The sequence below is a fragment of the Macaca thibetana genome, chromosome 12, assembly GCF_024542745.1.
Source record: "Macaca thibetana thibetana isolate TM-01 chromosome 12, ASM2454274v1, whole genome shotgun sequence".
Lineage (NCBI taxonomy): Eukaryota > Metazoa > Chordata > Mammalia > Primates > Cercopithecidae > Macaca > Macaca thibetana.
The window spans coordinates 122104931-122122301 of record NC_065589.1 but is presented as its reverse complement, the minus strand read 5'-3'; the positions used below and the strand labels follow the sequence as shown (position 1 = coordinate 122122301).

At 40.3% G+C, this 17371-nt stretch overlaps 1 protein-coding gene across 1 annotated transcript in view; it reads right to left on the bottom strand.

Annotated features, from left to right (window-relative positions):
* Positions 1 to 17371, bottom strand: part of CNTNAP5 (contactin associated protein family member 5) — an 862050-nt gene that overhangs the window by 288210 nt on the left and 556469 nt on the right. Inside the window, exon 12 of the mRNA XM_050752523.1 lies at positions 17135 to 17254. Coding sequence (XP_050608480.1) covers positions 17135 to 17254 — 120 coding nt within the window. The remainder of the gene's footprint in view (positions 1 to 17134; positions 17255 to 17371) is intronic.

Below are 17371 nucleotides of genomic sequence, written 5' to 3'. Positions count from 1 at the left end.
CTTGATAAATTTCCCAGTCTCAAGTATTTCTGTACAGCAATGCAAGAATGGACTACTGTAGAAAATTGGTACCGGCAATGGGGAATTGCTCTAAGGATGCCTGGAAATGTGGAATCAACTTTGGAATTGGGTAATCAGCGGATATTGCAACAGTTTGAATGGCTCAGAAAACAGGAAGGTGAGGGAAAGTTTGGAACTTCCTAGAGACTTGTTAAATTGTTTTCACCAAAATTCTGAGTCATATGGGCAATAATGTCCAGGCTGATGAGGTTTCAGGTGGAAATATGAAATTTATTAGGTGAGGTACAGTGGCTCATGCCTGTAACCCTAACACTTTGGGAAGCACAGGTGGATGAATCACTTGAGCTCAGGAGTTTGAGACCACCCTGAACAACATGGTGAAACCCCATCTCTATCAAAAAAAATTAGTCAGGAATGGTAGTGCATGCCTGTAATCCCAGCTCAGTGCCTGCTTGAACAGCCACCTAGTTTTGTGCTTGAGACTGACAGCCCTGGTGGTGTAGGCTCACGAGGGAATCTCCTGATCCACATATTGCAAAAATCCATGGGAACAGCATAGTACCCCTGGTAGGTAGCACAGTCCCTCACCGTTTCCCTTGGCTAGGGGAGGGAGGTACACCCACTCAGTGCAGCTCCCGGGTGAAATGATGACCCGCTCTGCTTCTTCTCACTCTCTGTAGGTCAACTCCACTGCCTAGTCAGTCCCAATTAGGTGAAGTGGTTACCTCCGTTGGAAATACAGAAATCACCCACCTTCTGCATTCATCTCACTGGGAGCTGCAGAGGCTACAGCTGTTTCTTTTCTGTCATCTTGGCCCCTTTTCCACCAGGTATAGTTTTTATAGCAATGTGAGCGTGGACTAACATACTCCAGGATACCTGTCTTCCAAGGTCAAACCCAAGCCTAGTGTCTCCCATAAAGCTTCCTTGACCACTCCTGTCTCTAAATTCCTTTAGCATCTAGATCATTCTATGACGTTGGTCCTGGTCGGTGATTCCTTTTATTTCAGGAGGTCTTAGGGAATGTCAGATATTGTCCTGGGTCTGTTGGGTACATTTGCTTATTTAATTCTACTTAATTTTGTACAACAACTCATTGAGGTAAGAATAAAGGATAATTTCTATTATACAGATGAGGAAATTGAGTCTCATAAAAGTGAAGTAACTTGACCAAGATTCCATTATTGTCAAGTTGCTACAGGATAGTTTTATGAATTAAATAAAATGGCCTAGATAAAACTGCTATAAGAGCTGGATGGCTTTATTTTCTTATTACAGTATGAGGTCCTTTGGGTGTGGACCAGCAGGTTACAGAACCCAAGAAGTGCATCAATAAATCTTTGTTGACTGGATTGTTTCCCAATTCCCTGATGCCAAAAATGAGGCTCACCAGTTACCTGCAGTAAAAGATGGAAAGATCCATCTGGAAGAGTCAGGATAAGCCTTGTGTTCAGTGCTTAGAAGAGCAGCGATTCTAGGCCCTGGCCTGAGCCCCCTTAGAAGTGGGGAGATACGTAATGATGGGGCCTTATTAAGCACTGAGCACTGTGCTAATCACCTTATATAGATATATCCCAAAGTCCAGTATCTTAGGTGCTTGCTAAACATGCTATTTCTGATCACTGTTCTGTATCTACTGAATAAATATTGCTGGGAATAGGCCTAGAAAATGGCATCTTAAACATTCATCCCAGCTCATGCTTTAGAAAACTAAGCTTTGTGAACCTCTGCTTTATATAATCTTCATCTGATACTTGGAGAAACCTGCAAAGGTGGGTATGATTTCCCCCCATTACAGATGAAGAAAGTGAAGGGCAGGGAGGTAAAGTGGGTATAATGGAGCTGTCGCCCTTGAAGGCTACTTCCTGGAGGAGCTTTCCACCATGGCATTGAGTTAAGGGACCGTGAGCAAGAGACAGGGCAATGCAGGCCAGAGGGGAATTCTGTTTGGACACAGGAGGCTTTCTTTGTTTCAGAGACTGTGTCACCTGGCCTTAATAACCCAGCCTCACGACCTCACCCATAGCTTCCACTCCTGGCTTTACCATTTGCTTCTTGTGAGACCTTGGGCTAGTTGCTTAGTCTCTCCAGATGGTGCCTATCTCTGTAACATGGATTGCTAAGAAAATCAAATAACATCTTGAATGTAAAATACCTAGCATGGTGCCTAATACCAGCAGCTGCTAGATAAATGTTAGCAGCTTCTACTACAAAATGCGGCTCAGAGGGCAGCTCTTCAAGGGCATCTTCTCTGCCCACCCCCCCCCAGCCTCCTTGTATACTTTCTTTCAACCCCTGTTTCCTTTGTACTATTTCTGTACCATCTACCAGCTTCTATTCTATTTTCCACACTGTGCAAAATATCTGTTTACAATGTCCGTCTTCTTCTCCGAACTGTGAGTTCCTTGAGGACAAGAGCAGATTTATTTATTTTGTAACCATGATGTCAAGTTCAGTCAATACTCAAAAGTTTATTTGAATTACTTAATTTCTGAATTATCAACTGAATAATTGACAGAGTGACTGAATTAATGAATAATGTGTAAGTAATTAAATACCTGAAAAAATAAATGAGGAGGTAAATAAATGAGAGAATTAACAAATGAATACATAAATGAGAGGATAATAAAGGAATTCAAGAAAGCAGCAAATGAGTTAGTAAAGGAAGGGATGGATGAATGAATGATCAAGTAAATGAATTAAAATCACAGTGCAATCACCTGAGCCTCCTGCTCCCATCTACGTGGGTCGGAGTCAACTGGCCGTGCTAAACAGGTGTGTGAAAGGAATTTCTCTAAGTGCCTGTTAAAATTCTCGGCAATTCAAAGGTGACAATGCTTTAATTTCAGGGTAATACTACAGCTTTATGACTTAGTAGTTTTATTTAATGGCTCAATTTAGCAAGAGATTATGCCTTCTGCCACTAGTCCAAAGAGACCACTTTAAAGCTCAGCCCTTCAGCACACGCAGAACAGCTCCAGAGCTTCGCCTAAGAGACCAGCCTTCTGGAAGCCCTATGTGGTCACCACACTTTGGTTGACATCATAAACCCATTAGAGAGAAAAGAGAGACACTTAACTAAAAGTTCCCTCCTCCAAGCTATTAAATTGCTATTCTTCAGCCTAAAATAGTCCTCTGGAAAAGCTTCATTTACAGAAAGCAAATTATCCCTCTGAAATATAAGCAACAATACAAGTATTATTCCAACTGATCAAACTACCAATGAGCCACAGCACATATGTCACCCATGAGTGAGTCTCAACCAGGAAACGATGCTTGTGCCACCAGGGGACTCAGCTTGTGAGCTCCTCCCCTAGGATGAACTAAACCTGCTGTCCCTAAAGACAGTGGATGTGTTTCCAAGGAAAGACAAAAGAAGACAAGAAGAAGGATCTAGGCTTTCTTTCCCACCTTCTCTGTGACTGTCATTTTCTGACATTGTTTACATGTTAACTCATTCAATTCACTACGTGGCAACCATAAAAAGCTGTCATCATCCTCACCCTCCATTTACAGACAGAGAAACTAAGGTATAAAGATGGGGGGTTTTACTCATGCCCCCACAAAGTAATTAGACAATAATATAGTAATTTAGAAGGTGTAATGATTATGGGCACTGTTCTAAGAGTTTTCATTGATGCATATAAACTTATAAATATTCACAACCATGCCCTTCAAACATTGTAAGCCATGGGTAGGAGATGGGAATTTATTCAGGTAGAGGTGGAAGGGACGGGGAGACATGGCCATCCCTGTGTTTTTTAAAGATCAGCCTAGCTGTTGTGTGAATTATGAATCACAATGGGGAAAGCTGAAGACTTGGGCATTTTTTTTCCAACAAGGACTGTGAACTTGCAGGACCATATCTTAATCATTTCTATATTCTCAGTGGCTTGTCAGTGCCTGGCCAGAACAGATAACCAATGCATATTAATTCAAAGTAATAGAGGAAGTGTTGCCTCCCTTGCCTTACTATCCTTTGATAAAGAGCACAGCATACAGGGCAGAAGTTTCATCTCTAGATAGCTATAATTGGTATCCTGTTTCTACTACTTACTAGCCTCATTCATGCACTTATAAAATAAAAATTATTCCAGCTACTTCACTGTAATGCATGTTGTGCTAGCTTGGTACCCTGTAGATATTCTGCACAATATTTTATAGTCTGTAATTAAATGACAACTTTGTGGTAACAATACTTTTGCAATGATGGTTACCTAACTTGTGATAAAAAAGCAAACTTCAGAACTTGAACGCAGCTTGCTATTGTATAAGCCTGAAGTAGGGCAATGGAAGTTGACACGTGTGTGTGTGAGTGTGTGTGTGTGTGTGGGGGGCGGTTAGTAGAGTGTTTTCCAATGAGATATCATCTCACACCAATCAGGATGGCTACAATTAAAAACTAACAACAACAGATGCTGATGACATTTTGGAGAAAAAGGAATGCTTTTACACTGTTGGTGGGAGTGTAAATTAGTTCGACCATTGTGGAATACAGTGTGGAAATTCCCCAAAGACCTAGATGCAGATATACCATTTGACCCAGCAATCTCATTAGTGGTTTTATACCCAAAGGAATATAAATCATCCTTTTATAAAAATACATGCATGTGTATGTTCATTGCCACACTACTCACATTAGTAAAGACATGGAATCAACCAAAATGCCCACCAATGATAGACTGGATAAAGAAGATGTACTTCATATGCATCATGGAATACTATGCAGCAGTAAAAATAAATAAGATCATGTCTTTGCAGGGACATGGATGGAGGTGGAAGCCATCATCCTTAGCAAACTAACATAGGAACAGAAAAACCAAACACAACATGTTCTCAGTTATAAGTGGGAACTGAATGATGAGAACACATGGACGCATGGAATGGGAACAACACACACTAGAGCTTGTTAAAGGTGGGGGTTTGGGGGAGGGAGAGCATCAGGAAGAATAGCTAATGGATGCTGGGCTTCATATCTAGGTGATGGGGTGATCTGTGCAGCAAACCATCACGGCACACGTTTACCTATGTAAAAAACCTCCACATCATGCACATGTAGTACTGAACTTAAAATAAAAGTTGAAGAATAAAAGAAAGTAGAGAGTTTTCAAATAGGAATCTGCAAGGAGATACCAGTGCCAAATTGTATCACAGATACAAATCATGTAATCAACTAAATTCTACTTACTTTGCTATATGATACAGCTGCCACAATTAACAACATCCCAAGAAGGCCGGGGAGAAATAAATGTTTCATAACTAGTGGTCCCATTTTATGTCATGGATGACTCTCATTTCCCCTACACTGACAGACCCGGGTGCAGCCCACAGGTAAATTCACTGACATCGCTCTAACTTCAGGAAGCAAGGCTAACAATTTAGGCCAGACCACATGGATACATTTCTTTCTTTATGTCAATACTTGGGATGATAATCTATTACTGCAATCACACTGCACAATTATGTGCAGAAATATTGGTGAGACCTCAATTGCAGCTTTCTACCTACTCCATTATGCATGCTTTGATGAGTTTTAATGAAAACAGAGGCTGCTGCCAAAGGAGTGAGAAACAGAGCATCATAATAGCCAGAGTGACAAGATATGGAGACTTGTAAGTTGGTTTGCAAATGGATTATGAGCTGTTTGAGAAAGGAAAATAAGTTTCGCTTTAGAGATTTGACTAAATGTTCCTTGCAAATTCCTTGTAATGCCTGATGATTGCCTTACAGATCCACATGCATGAAATTGGCATTGAATCCATCAAGATAAGAAATAAATGTGTTTTTGCTAGTGATTCTAGACAAACAATTTTGCATATCAATATGCAATTATGCTGTGCAAAGGAAAAACAGTATACAGCTAAAAATATTTTTTAATATGTTGACAGTGTGTCCTGTTAACATTAAAAAAGGCACAATGTAAACTGGGTAGAATCAGTTTAATGTCAAGTTTCAAAGAAAATCTTGTCAGAGTGCCTCACCCTTATAATTCGGTTTTATCAATATTGAAAGAGTCCCAGCAGAAATGCTCTCTCCAGGCTCCAAAAGCCTCTGAAATCTCATGGTGCCTACACAAGTAAAGATTCTATTTCTATCACTGGCAAAGGTGATAGCTATCTTTCATGGCTAGAATGACTATATAATATTATTCATACTATGTCAACTATAAGAGTGGTTAGAGACACAATTAATAATCACACCATGACATTACATTAGTATATTGAATGACCATCTACTTTTTGAGGCTAGAAACTTTGCATATTTATGTGTGTGTGTGTACAGCATATATATGTATATGCTAATTCTCACAGTCTTACACGTCACCAATTTTTTATTGTCTCCACATTACTGATAAGAAAACAAAGATCTAGAAATGTTAGATGATTTATCCAAGGCTATGCAACTAGAAAAACCAAGATCTAGAAATACTAGATGATTTATCCAAGGCCATTCCACTAGAATGTGCTAGAATTTAAACCCCAGTGTGACTCCAAATCATATTTCTACCCATTAGTCATTTCTATGTTTGAAGAAAACAGCAACTTGGAGAGAGGTTGGGCAGCAACAAACAGTCATGAAGGCAGTGAGGAACAGATGGGCACTCTCTACTCTTGGACTTATAGAAGGCATTGCAAAGAGTAGGAATGACTCAAACTCAGTCAAGATTAAACACTGAGGCTGTTTCCAAAGTCCCAAACTGTTATTGATTTAATGCAACAGGGCTTGAGTCAAAGATAAATTATGGGAACAGAAAAGACAAAAAGGGGAAAGGTAGAAATTAGTCTTCAATTTGGCAGTGATTTCTGAGTTCAGTTTACACTAGACTCATTCAAGTGTGTATAAAAGTAGATCCAAAGATTCATCACACCCTGTTCCTTATTTTCCAACAAGGAGCTCACAGCCCTGTGGGGACACGTAGGTAAACACTGCATTATAATGCAGTGTGAGTAATGTCATGAGCAGGGCACAGAGTAGGGGCATTAAACCCATCCTGAGGCACCCAAATGGATGAGTCAAGGTTGTCCAGAAACAGAACTACCTGAATAAACTAAACTGTGTGTGTGTGTACGCTATATATATACACACACACACATATATACACACACACACATATATGTGTATATATACATGTATATATGTATGTGTGTGTGTGTGTATATATATATGAATGAGAAAAAGATAGAAGGAGATAGATTTCAAGAAATTGGATTATGAAGGCTTAGAATGCCCAAAATCTGCAGGGGAAGCTGGCAGACAAGAGACCCAGGAAGTAGCTGTGGTTCCAGACCAGAGACATCTGCTCTCAGAATTCCTCCTTAGTTGGGAGAGGTTAGTGTTTGTTCTCTTAAGGCCTTCAACTGATTGGATGAAGTCCATCCCCATTATGGAGGGCAATCTGCTTTGCTTAAAGTCCACTGATTTAAATGTTCGTCTCATCCAAAAACACTTTTATAGGAAACATTCAGGATAGTATGTTCACATATTAGGTACCATGTTCCAGCCAAGTTGATACATAAAATTAACCATCACCCCAAGGGCAGATTGTCCCACCTTAGAAGCCAATTCTTCTGTTTTATCAACCCAAGCTTCCTATACTGCCAACTTAGGTGTTCATGGATTTCAGTTAGTTACTGTGACCTGCTCTTTCACCTTTTCTTTTATATGGGACCCAGTGCCAAGAACTCCTTTGCTTCCTGATGACATCTCACCCATCCTGCAAGATCACCTTATGTGCATTTTCATCCAGAAACCCAAATTCTTAGTCCCTAGTGGACTGCTGGTTGTCTCAAATGCATCTCTCCCTACCCACCCAATTAGATTGGTACAGCGAAGGATGATCACCAACTCCTACATCATTGGCTGAAATGCTCTGCACCCATTCCAGGTTTTTATCATCGGATGGAGGTATGAAGCCGAGAACTACCTTTCGACAAAATAATACGTTTTAGCATGTCACAGTTTCTCTTACTTGTTTACTTGTTTCTAAGTTCTTTATAAACTGAGTACCTGTATTAAATCTTGGGGTAGGTCGTTTCCTAAATCTCTTATTCAGTACGTGTTTCTTACATTCATTCTAACTTTAGTGCTATTTAACTCATACTCATAAAGAGTGGTCTTTTCTTGTTCAGGCTGAAATTGATTTAACAAGTCTACGCTTCATTCATTTGCATGGTCTGTGAATTCCACTGACAGCCCCTGCCCTCACCACCATCCTTAATTCTTGTGCATTTTAATCACTTTCCCCAGACCTTTTTGGCCAGTCCTTTAAGCAGGTCAATATGGATATCTTCCATTTGCCCCACCAGTTCCACTTTCCGCACATCTCCAGCCTTCTCTGTGCGCAGGAAGGCTGACTAAAAGCATTCTATCAGTATGCACTTCTGCATTCTCGATTCTAGTTGGGTTTCATCAGTGGGGAGCATAGAAAGGAGCCCAGAAGGAGGAACGAGAGACTGAGGTCAAAGTGGTCATTGGATTGAGCTGGCTGCTTCCCACACAGGAGGCCACAGATCTCCAGAGGCACAGCTTCTGAACATGTGCCTTTTTCCCCACTCTGTTAGTATCCCTGTGCTACAGTCCCTACACTATAAATTCCTTTTATATATTCACACCTTTAAGAATAGTCCCTAATTTGAGCAAGCCATATGAGAGATCCACTGCTCTCAAGATATGGGGGTCAGTGCTAAGGTCCATGCATGCTGTGAGGGGACATCTTGTTGCTAGCTCTTAAGACTGTTGCTCATCTCTTTTTTTTTCTTTTTTTTCAGGGCAAGCTAAATAGTCTCACATGCTCAAGAACTCTCTATGATAAAGCCATTCCTCCTTTTCTGTTCTGTTAAATCTGAGACAGCAGATGTTTGTGCTGGGAAACTCTAGTTCAGATTACAGAGCTTCAACGGCCTTTGCTTGCTGCTGCTCAAGTCAATTTGATCCTTTCTCTTCTATTCAGCCACAGCTTTATGAGATTTTCTGGGTTCTAATCTATTGAGTCAGTTCAGTGGGTTGGTGACTTCCACAAATATGCAGGTTCTAGGGATGCTGGGCCTTTGTTCCTGCTCTTCATTCTGTCTTCCTGGAAATGCTTTCTTGCAGCTCTTCTCTTGACCAGCTTCTACTCCCATTTAGATTTCAGAGGCATTATCTGCTGCCCAGTAGCCTTCACACTGCACACCAGGCTAGGTTAGGGTCCCTCCTGTGAGCTCCCACAAGCACTAGACACACCTTGTCATTGTCCTTATACTTTAATTGCTGCTGTGTCATCTCCTTGATTAGTCTGTGAAGAAGACTGAAATCATACCATTAAGGGTTGAATTTTGTCACCAGAAAGATATATTGAAGTGCTAACCCTCAGTACCTATGAATGTAACCTATCTGAAAAGACATTCTTTACAGAAGTAAACAAGTTAAGATGAAGTCATACTCCATTAGGATGGGCATCATCCAGCATGAAGGGTATCCTTGTAAGAAGAAAATAAATGGACACACAGGCACATGGGAGGAGAAGGCCACGTGACAACATCACATGAAGGCAGCGTAGCAATCTCCAGAAGGCAGAGATTAAAGCGCTGAGGCTGCAAGTGAAGGAGTGCCAAGGACTGAGCAAACCTCAAAAGCTAGGAAATGGCAAGAAAAGATTCACCCTGCATGTTCAACAGGAAGTGTGGCACTGCAGGTACTTTGATTTTGGATCTGGGCTCTACAAGTATGAGAAGATATTCCTCTGTTTTATAAGTCACCCAGTCTCTGGTTCAAGCATACCTTGTTTTATTGAACTTCACTTTACTGTGCTTCACAGATATTTCATTAAAAAAAAAATGAAGGTTTGTGGCAACTCTTATGTTGAGCAAGTCTATCGGTACCGTTTTTCCAATATCATGTGCTCATTTCATGTCTCTCTGTTATATTTTGGTAACTTATGTTTATTATTATTATCATTATTATACTACATTATTGTCATTATTTTATACCTAGAGCCTGCACATAGGCAAGAACCACCAATCCACCATTGCAATATCTCAAACTTGTTTATTCTTATTACATCTGCTATGGTGATCTGTGATAAGGGGTCACTAATGTTACTATTGTAATTGTTTTGGGGCATCATGAACTGCACCCATATAAGGCAATGAACTTAATTGACCAATATTGTGTGTTCTGACTGCTCTACTGGCCAATGATTTCTGTCTCTTTCCTTCTCCTTAGGCTTCCCTATTCCCAGAGATGGAACAATATTAAAATTAGGCCAAATAGTAACCCTACGACGACCTCTAAGAATTCATGTGAAAGGAAGAGTGGCACATCTCTCATTTTAAATCAAAAGCTAGAAATGATTAAGCTTAATGAGGAAGGTATGTTGAAAGTATAGACAGACAAAAAGCTAGGCCTCTTGTGCAAGTTAACCAAGTTGTGAATGCAAAGGAAAAGTTCTTGAAGAAAATTAAAAATGCTACTTCAGTGAACACATGAATGATAAGAAAGCAAAACAGCCTTCTTGGTGATGTGGAGAAAATTTTAGCTGTCTGAATAGAAGATCAAGTCAGGCACAACATTCCCTTAAACCAAAGCCTAACCCAGAGCAAGGCTCTAACTCTCTTCAATTCTGTGAAGGCTGAGAGAGGTGAGGAAGCTGTAGAAGAAAAGTTTGAAGCTAGCAGAGGCTGGTTCATGAGGTTTAATTAAAGAAGCCATCTTCATAACATAAAAGCTTCAGGTAAAGCAGCAAGTGCTGATGTGGAAGCTGCAGTAAGTTACCCAGAAGGTATAACAAAGATCATTGATGAAAGTGGCTACACTAAGCAGTAGGTGCCATCTAAGACTTTCAGAGGGAGAGAAGAGAAGAGAAGACAATGCCTATCTTTAAAGCTTCCAAGGATAGGCTGTATCTCTTGATGCAAGTGCTAACGCTCATTTGCCATTCTAAAAATCCTAGGGTCTATAAGAATTATGCTAAATCAACTCTGCCTGTACTCTCTAAATGGAATAATAAAGCCGGGATGGAACCACATTTGTTGACAGCATGGTTTACTGAATATTTTAAGCTCACCATTGAGACCTCCTGTTCATAAACAACAACAGAAAAAGATTTCTTTCAAAATATTACTACGTACGGACAATGAACCAGGTCACTCAAGAGCTCTGACGGAGATCTACAACGAGGTTAATGTTGTTTTCATGCCTGCTATCACAACATTGACTCTGCAGCCCATGGATCAAGGAGGAATTTTGACTTTTTAGTCTTAAGAAATACAGTTCAAAAGTCTACAAATGCCGTAGAGAGTAATTTCTTCGAAGTGTCTGGGCAAAGTAAATTGAAGACCTTCTGGAAAGCATTTGCCATTCTAGATCTCATTAAGAACATTCATGATTTATGGGAGAGGCCAAAATATCAAACAGGAGACTGGAAGAAGTTGATTCTAGTCCTCATGGATGATTTTGAGAAGTTCATTACTTCTGTGGAGGAAGTAACTGCAGATTTGGTGGAAATAGCAAGGGAACTAGAATTAGAAGTGGAACCTGAAGACATGACTGAATTGCTGTATTCTCATGACAAAATTGTAACGGATGAAGAGTTGCTTCTTATGGATGAACAAGTAAAGTGGCTTCTTGAGATGGACTCTACTCTTGGTGAAGAGGCTATAAACATTGTTAAAATGTCAACAAAATATTTAGAATATTCCACAAGCTTAGTTGCTAAAGCAGTGGCAGAATTTAGAATGATTGACTTCAATTTTGAAAGAAGTTATACTGTGGGTAAAATGCTATCAAACAAAATTACACACTACAGAGAAATCCTTCAAAAAATAGTCAATTATGTGACATGTTTTATTGTAGTCTTATTTTAAGAAATTGCCACAGCCACCCCAACCTTCAGCAATGACCATCCTGATTGGTTAGGAGCCATTAACATCTTTTTCCTCCAACAGCAAAAATGATTGGGTCTCTTAAGCCTTACTGAAGGCTCAGAAGGTTGTTAGCATTTTTTAGCAGTAAAGTATTTTTTTAATTAAGACAAAGACTTTTTTTTGATATGCTGTTATTGCACAATTAATAGTTTACCATGTAGTGTAAACATAACTTTTATATGAACTTGTGTCAGAGATATTTAAACCAGAGTGACTCCATCTTGAACAGGGACTGGGTAAAATAAGGCTGAGATCTACTAGGCTGCATCCTCAGGAGGTTAAGGCATAATTAGTCACAGGATGAGATAGGAGGTTGGCACAAGATTCTGGTCACAAAGACCTTGCTGATAAAACAGCATGCGGTAAAGAAGTTGGCCAAATACCACCAAAACCAAGATGGTAACAAAACTGACCTCTGGCCATCCTCACTGATCATTATACACTAATAATAATGCCTTAGCATGCTAAGAGACACTCCCCCAACAGCCATGACAGTTTACAAATATCATGGCAACATCAGGAAGCTACCATACATGGTCTAAAAAGGGGAGAAACCCTCAGTCCTGGGAATTGCCCACCACTTTCCTGGAAAACTCATGATTAATTGTTTAGCATATAATCAATACATAACCATAAAAATGGCCAACCAGCAACCTTTGGGGCTGTTCTGCCTATGGAGTAGCTATTCTTTATTCCTTTACTCTCTTAATAAACTTGCTTTAACTTTACTGTATAGACTCTCCCCAAATTCTTTCTTGAGTGAAGTCCAAGAACTTTCTCTTGGGGTCTGGATCAGGACCCCTTTGCAGTAACCCTTGGAAACTAGAAAATTCATGTGACTTGCTTTATTATGACACTCATTTTATTGCAGTGGTGTGAAATAAAACCAGTGTTATGTAGTTTGTTACAGAGCCCTAGGAAACGAATATAGACACACTATTAAAACTACAGCACTTTCACAGTACCCACAATGCCCAAATTTATATTGAGTAAAATTACGTTGGCTGAACTGTATTGTAAATCACTTTAAAAAACTGTTAAGCGTCTGACAAGTGTGTGTTCCTGCGGAAACTTACTCTTTAACTTTCTTATCCATCACTTCACTCAATTCTCCATCCAAAAATTGTGCTCTCCCCATCTCCCATCTGATAGCCCTGTGGTGAAGCAACTTAGAACACAGTTCCAAGGATGGCACCCTGTCAAAAGTGTGTGGAGGTCCAGATTCAGTGCACTTTATCAATAAGCTTAATCACCTCCCTTCAGTTAACTTCCCGTCGCAGAGATTATGCCTCTTTACATTAAATGGGGTGGTTGCTGGTTGAGCATTTGGGGAACTCCCCTCCTGAAGACTGCCCTGTGCGCAGGTAAGATGCACAGACTTACATCTCCCAGGACAGGTTAGGGACTACTATGCTTATAGGAAGGGGGAGCTCCCGTTCCCCGGGGTGCACTGTAAGAGAGACAGCTGGGACTCAAATGTACTATTGTTTTCTACAATGGAAACCTGCCCATCTTCAGTCCCATGACATCCATTTGCAAATATCTGTAGACTTCTCAGAAGAAAAGTCTCTCTTCTCTGGAACCTCAAAGAATAGCTCAGAGAATTCTCAATGAGGAAAGACTGGAAGCCAGAGGACCCAGATCTTAATTTTACAGATGTGGGCCTGGGCCCCAGGCACTCAACAGAGCTGACAGGCACAAGGTGCAGAAAGAGCGCTTGGTTTTCCTGCCTTCTGGTGCTCTGGACTCCCATTCTAGGATGATCCCAGTGTTAAAGATAGCACAAGTTTCCTTCTGTTTCTTCTCTCCCTTCTTCCTGACTCTCTTCCCTGGACTACTGCGTCACACTTTTTATAGTGTCATAAGTCACTCACATTTAACAACATTCAACTTTTAAAATTTTCAAATAGAAAGATGCATATTTGCATCATTACATGTACGTATCAGAAAATTGTTTTCCATTTAAATATGAGAGTTGTGTAGTTCAGACAACACAGAGCTTTGCTTTTATTTTATTTTTATTTGTTTATTGTTTATTTATTTGAGACGGAGTCTCACTCTGTCGTCCAGGCTGGAGTGCAGTGGCACGATCTCGGCTCACTGCAATCTCTGCCTCCCAAGTTCATGTGATTCTCCTGCCTCAGCCTCCGAGTAGCTAGGACTATACGCATGCACCACCATACCTGGCTAATTTTGTATTTTTAGTAGAGATAGGTTTTCACCATGTTGGCCAGGCTGGTCTCGAACTCCTGACCTCAAATGCCTTGGCCTCCCAAGTGTTGGGATTATAGGTGTGAACCACTATGCCTGGTCTGCTTTTATTTTTGCAGGTATTTTAGAAAACAAAAACAGAAACTTGTACATCGTGCAGCTGAATATAACCCAAAAAAAACATATTCAGAAGAAATACCCCACCATGCACACCAAGCTGATCAACTCGGGACACAGTTCAGAGGCTATGATTTCTTTAGGATCACATCAGCAAAACAGTAATCTTTAAATACAAGTACACTATTCACCTTTAGTCATTCTTGGACAAATGATCAAACATAAACCCTGAGAGAAGGCTGTTGGATGGTGAGGAAGAGAGTCTCATGTAAATGAAACCTGTGTATCAATCAGGCTCTCTATGTCCTTGTCCTTGCATTATTTTGAAGAGTTTAACATTTCTAAGCTATATTTATCTTAATTTCAAAATATATTTTAATAGGGAAAATCTATATCACACATTAAAATTAAAATTTATAATTTAAATATATATGTATATTTCTATGTGTTGGTATGTATATATGTAACATATAAGTTCATAGCAAAAACACACAAGCATTCATTTTAAAATGTCTTGAAGAAATTCTAATAATTTAATAACAATGGCAATCTCTGGATTGCGGATTACAGTTGGCTTTAATATTTCCTTCATCCTTTTTTCCCTCAAAATTTCTTCAATTAACCTTGATTACTTTTGTTACAAAATTTTCTAAAACTAAAGCAACACTGTTTAAAAACAAAATATATGTAATACAACGTATCCAATTAACATTTTGGTGATATGGATTATGACTGAACCAGAAGGCTCTGCCTGCTTCCTACGTCTTGACTGTTAGCCACTGAATTTATTACCTTGAGCCAGTCATGAAATGCTCATATTCTCTTTCCTTCTATGTTAGATGGAGATAAAAAATGTCTGCCTCTGATTTTTGTTGTGAGGATGAAAAGAGACGGTATTTGTAAACTCCCAGCTCAATTCCCAGAGAGAGTCGAAGCACAGTAATTGCTGTCCATTATACCACTCCTATTATTACAAGTCACACCTGGCCACTCAGCAGTGGACATTTATCTCTTTTGCCTTATTCTGCAGCCAAATTACTTTCCCTGTTTTTTGGAAAAGTGGACCAGGGACAATTTGCATCAGAATCACTTGAAAAACTCAGTAAAAGTGCATTTACTGAATTGGAATTTCTGGGGCTGGGAAATCTGCCTTTTTAGCAAGAGTCCATATGTTAATTACATTTTAAAAATAACCAAGATCCGCTGAGAAGCCTAGTTTTTGACCAGGTTGTTGAACACTATAGGTTACCACGACCATGAAAAGACAACAGGAACACAATTTCTAATTATGTTACAGGGCTTTTGAAGAGCAGCTACCATACAACCATTTTGGAGAGATAAAGTATTACGGAAATGCAAGGACGTGGCACCCAATTCCAGGTCACCAGCATTTTCTATGCAGACAGCATGTGACTTTGTATCCAGATGGGCAAATTACTGTGCTTCCTTCCTCACCATTTCTTTCAATAGTTTTCTTGCGTTTCTGCTGGGGATACCTCATGGTAGCGTTCCTGACTTTACTGCCTCATGAACAATCGCCACTGTGTCTTACTTTTCATACCCTCTGCATCCAAAACAGTGTCTGCCTACAGAAAGCACTCCATAAATGCGGTTGCTTTGTTGCCGAAAATCCTGAGGCCTGAGGGCTCAATGAGCCTAAAGAGTCCCCTACCTTCCTGCTTCATTACATGATGCAGCTGGCATCTCTGAAGACCAGCGCTTGAAACAAACAAACAAACAAAAAATGTGTATGTGACAATTAATGATGTTCACAGTGGTAGGAGTGCTTGCACAGCTGGATTTCTTTTTTTTTCTTTTTTCTTTTCTTTCTTTTTTTTTTTTTTTTTTGAGATGGAGTCTCGCCCTGTCGCCAGACTGGAGTGCAGTGGCGCGATCTCGGTTCCCGGCAACCTCCGCCTCCCGGGTTCAAGTGAGTCTCGTGCCTCAGCCTCGGGAGTAGCTGGGATTACGGTCACACGCCACCGCACTCAGCTACTTTTTGTATTTTTAGTAGAGACGGGGTTTCACCACGTTGGCCAGGATGGTCTTGATCTCATGACCTCGTGATCTGCCCGCCTTGGCCTCCCAAAGTGCTGGGGTTACAGGCGTGAGCCACCGCGCCTGGCTGCATAGCTGGATTTTTAAATAATGATTACTTCAAGATTTGGTTTTGTGGAAGTATATTTCATGGTAAATTAAGGATCAAATGCCGTTTCTAAGCCCCTGTAATGACTGCCTCTTACCGTGTCCTTCCGCATTTAAGAAATAGGTTGTAAGCTGTCAAGAGATTTCCAGAGAAAAGTGAAAAAGCTCACCTTTTTGTTTTGTTTCGGTTAGACATCTAAGAACAACCAGTCTGGCTAACTGCTCTAAAACACATGATTGTATTTAATCCTCACAGCTCTGGGGGTAGTCACTATTATTCCCATTTCACTGATAAAGCTCAGAGAGACTGTAGTATTCACCTAAGGGTCATGCATTCCTTGGGGCCAGACTGGAATCAAGCTTCCCAGCTTCCCGAGTCAGGGCTTCCCATTGATTTGCAGTTTTGTTTGTTTGTTTGCTTGTTTACCTTTTCTTTCTGTTTTTGAGTTGCAAGAGAGAAAATGCCCTTGGAGGCCCTAAAGAAAACCACTGATAATGAATTCTTGCTTCAATGAAACATTATCAAGACCATTAACAAGTTTTATTTTTTTCTGTCTCATGAAAATTAACCTAGCTGCCTATTTGCATTACTCACTAGAATACCATTTCCTCCCCAAAGGAGACCAGTTGGTCTTTCAAGGTTTTATTCACGTAGGTATCCCTCTCCAGTGAATTTCTTTTTGCTTCCTACCGTGAAGTGGAGTGGTTAAGTGTGAGGAGGGCTACTGCAACCTTACCGGTGATATTGCAGTACACCTGGAGAGGTCCCAGTGGGCCGCTGCCATCCGAGTCGATGTAGAAGAAGCCAGCTGTGTTCCCCTGGTGCCTGTACACCTCACAGGATTGCTCGTAGATGGCTGGAAAGACAAAGGCAGCAGAGAGAAAATTTGGCTTGGCTCTGCACATCCCTTTGCAGGAATCAGTAACTCCTCCTTAGATTTACTCTATGTGTATTCATTTTCCTTCTACATCCT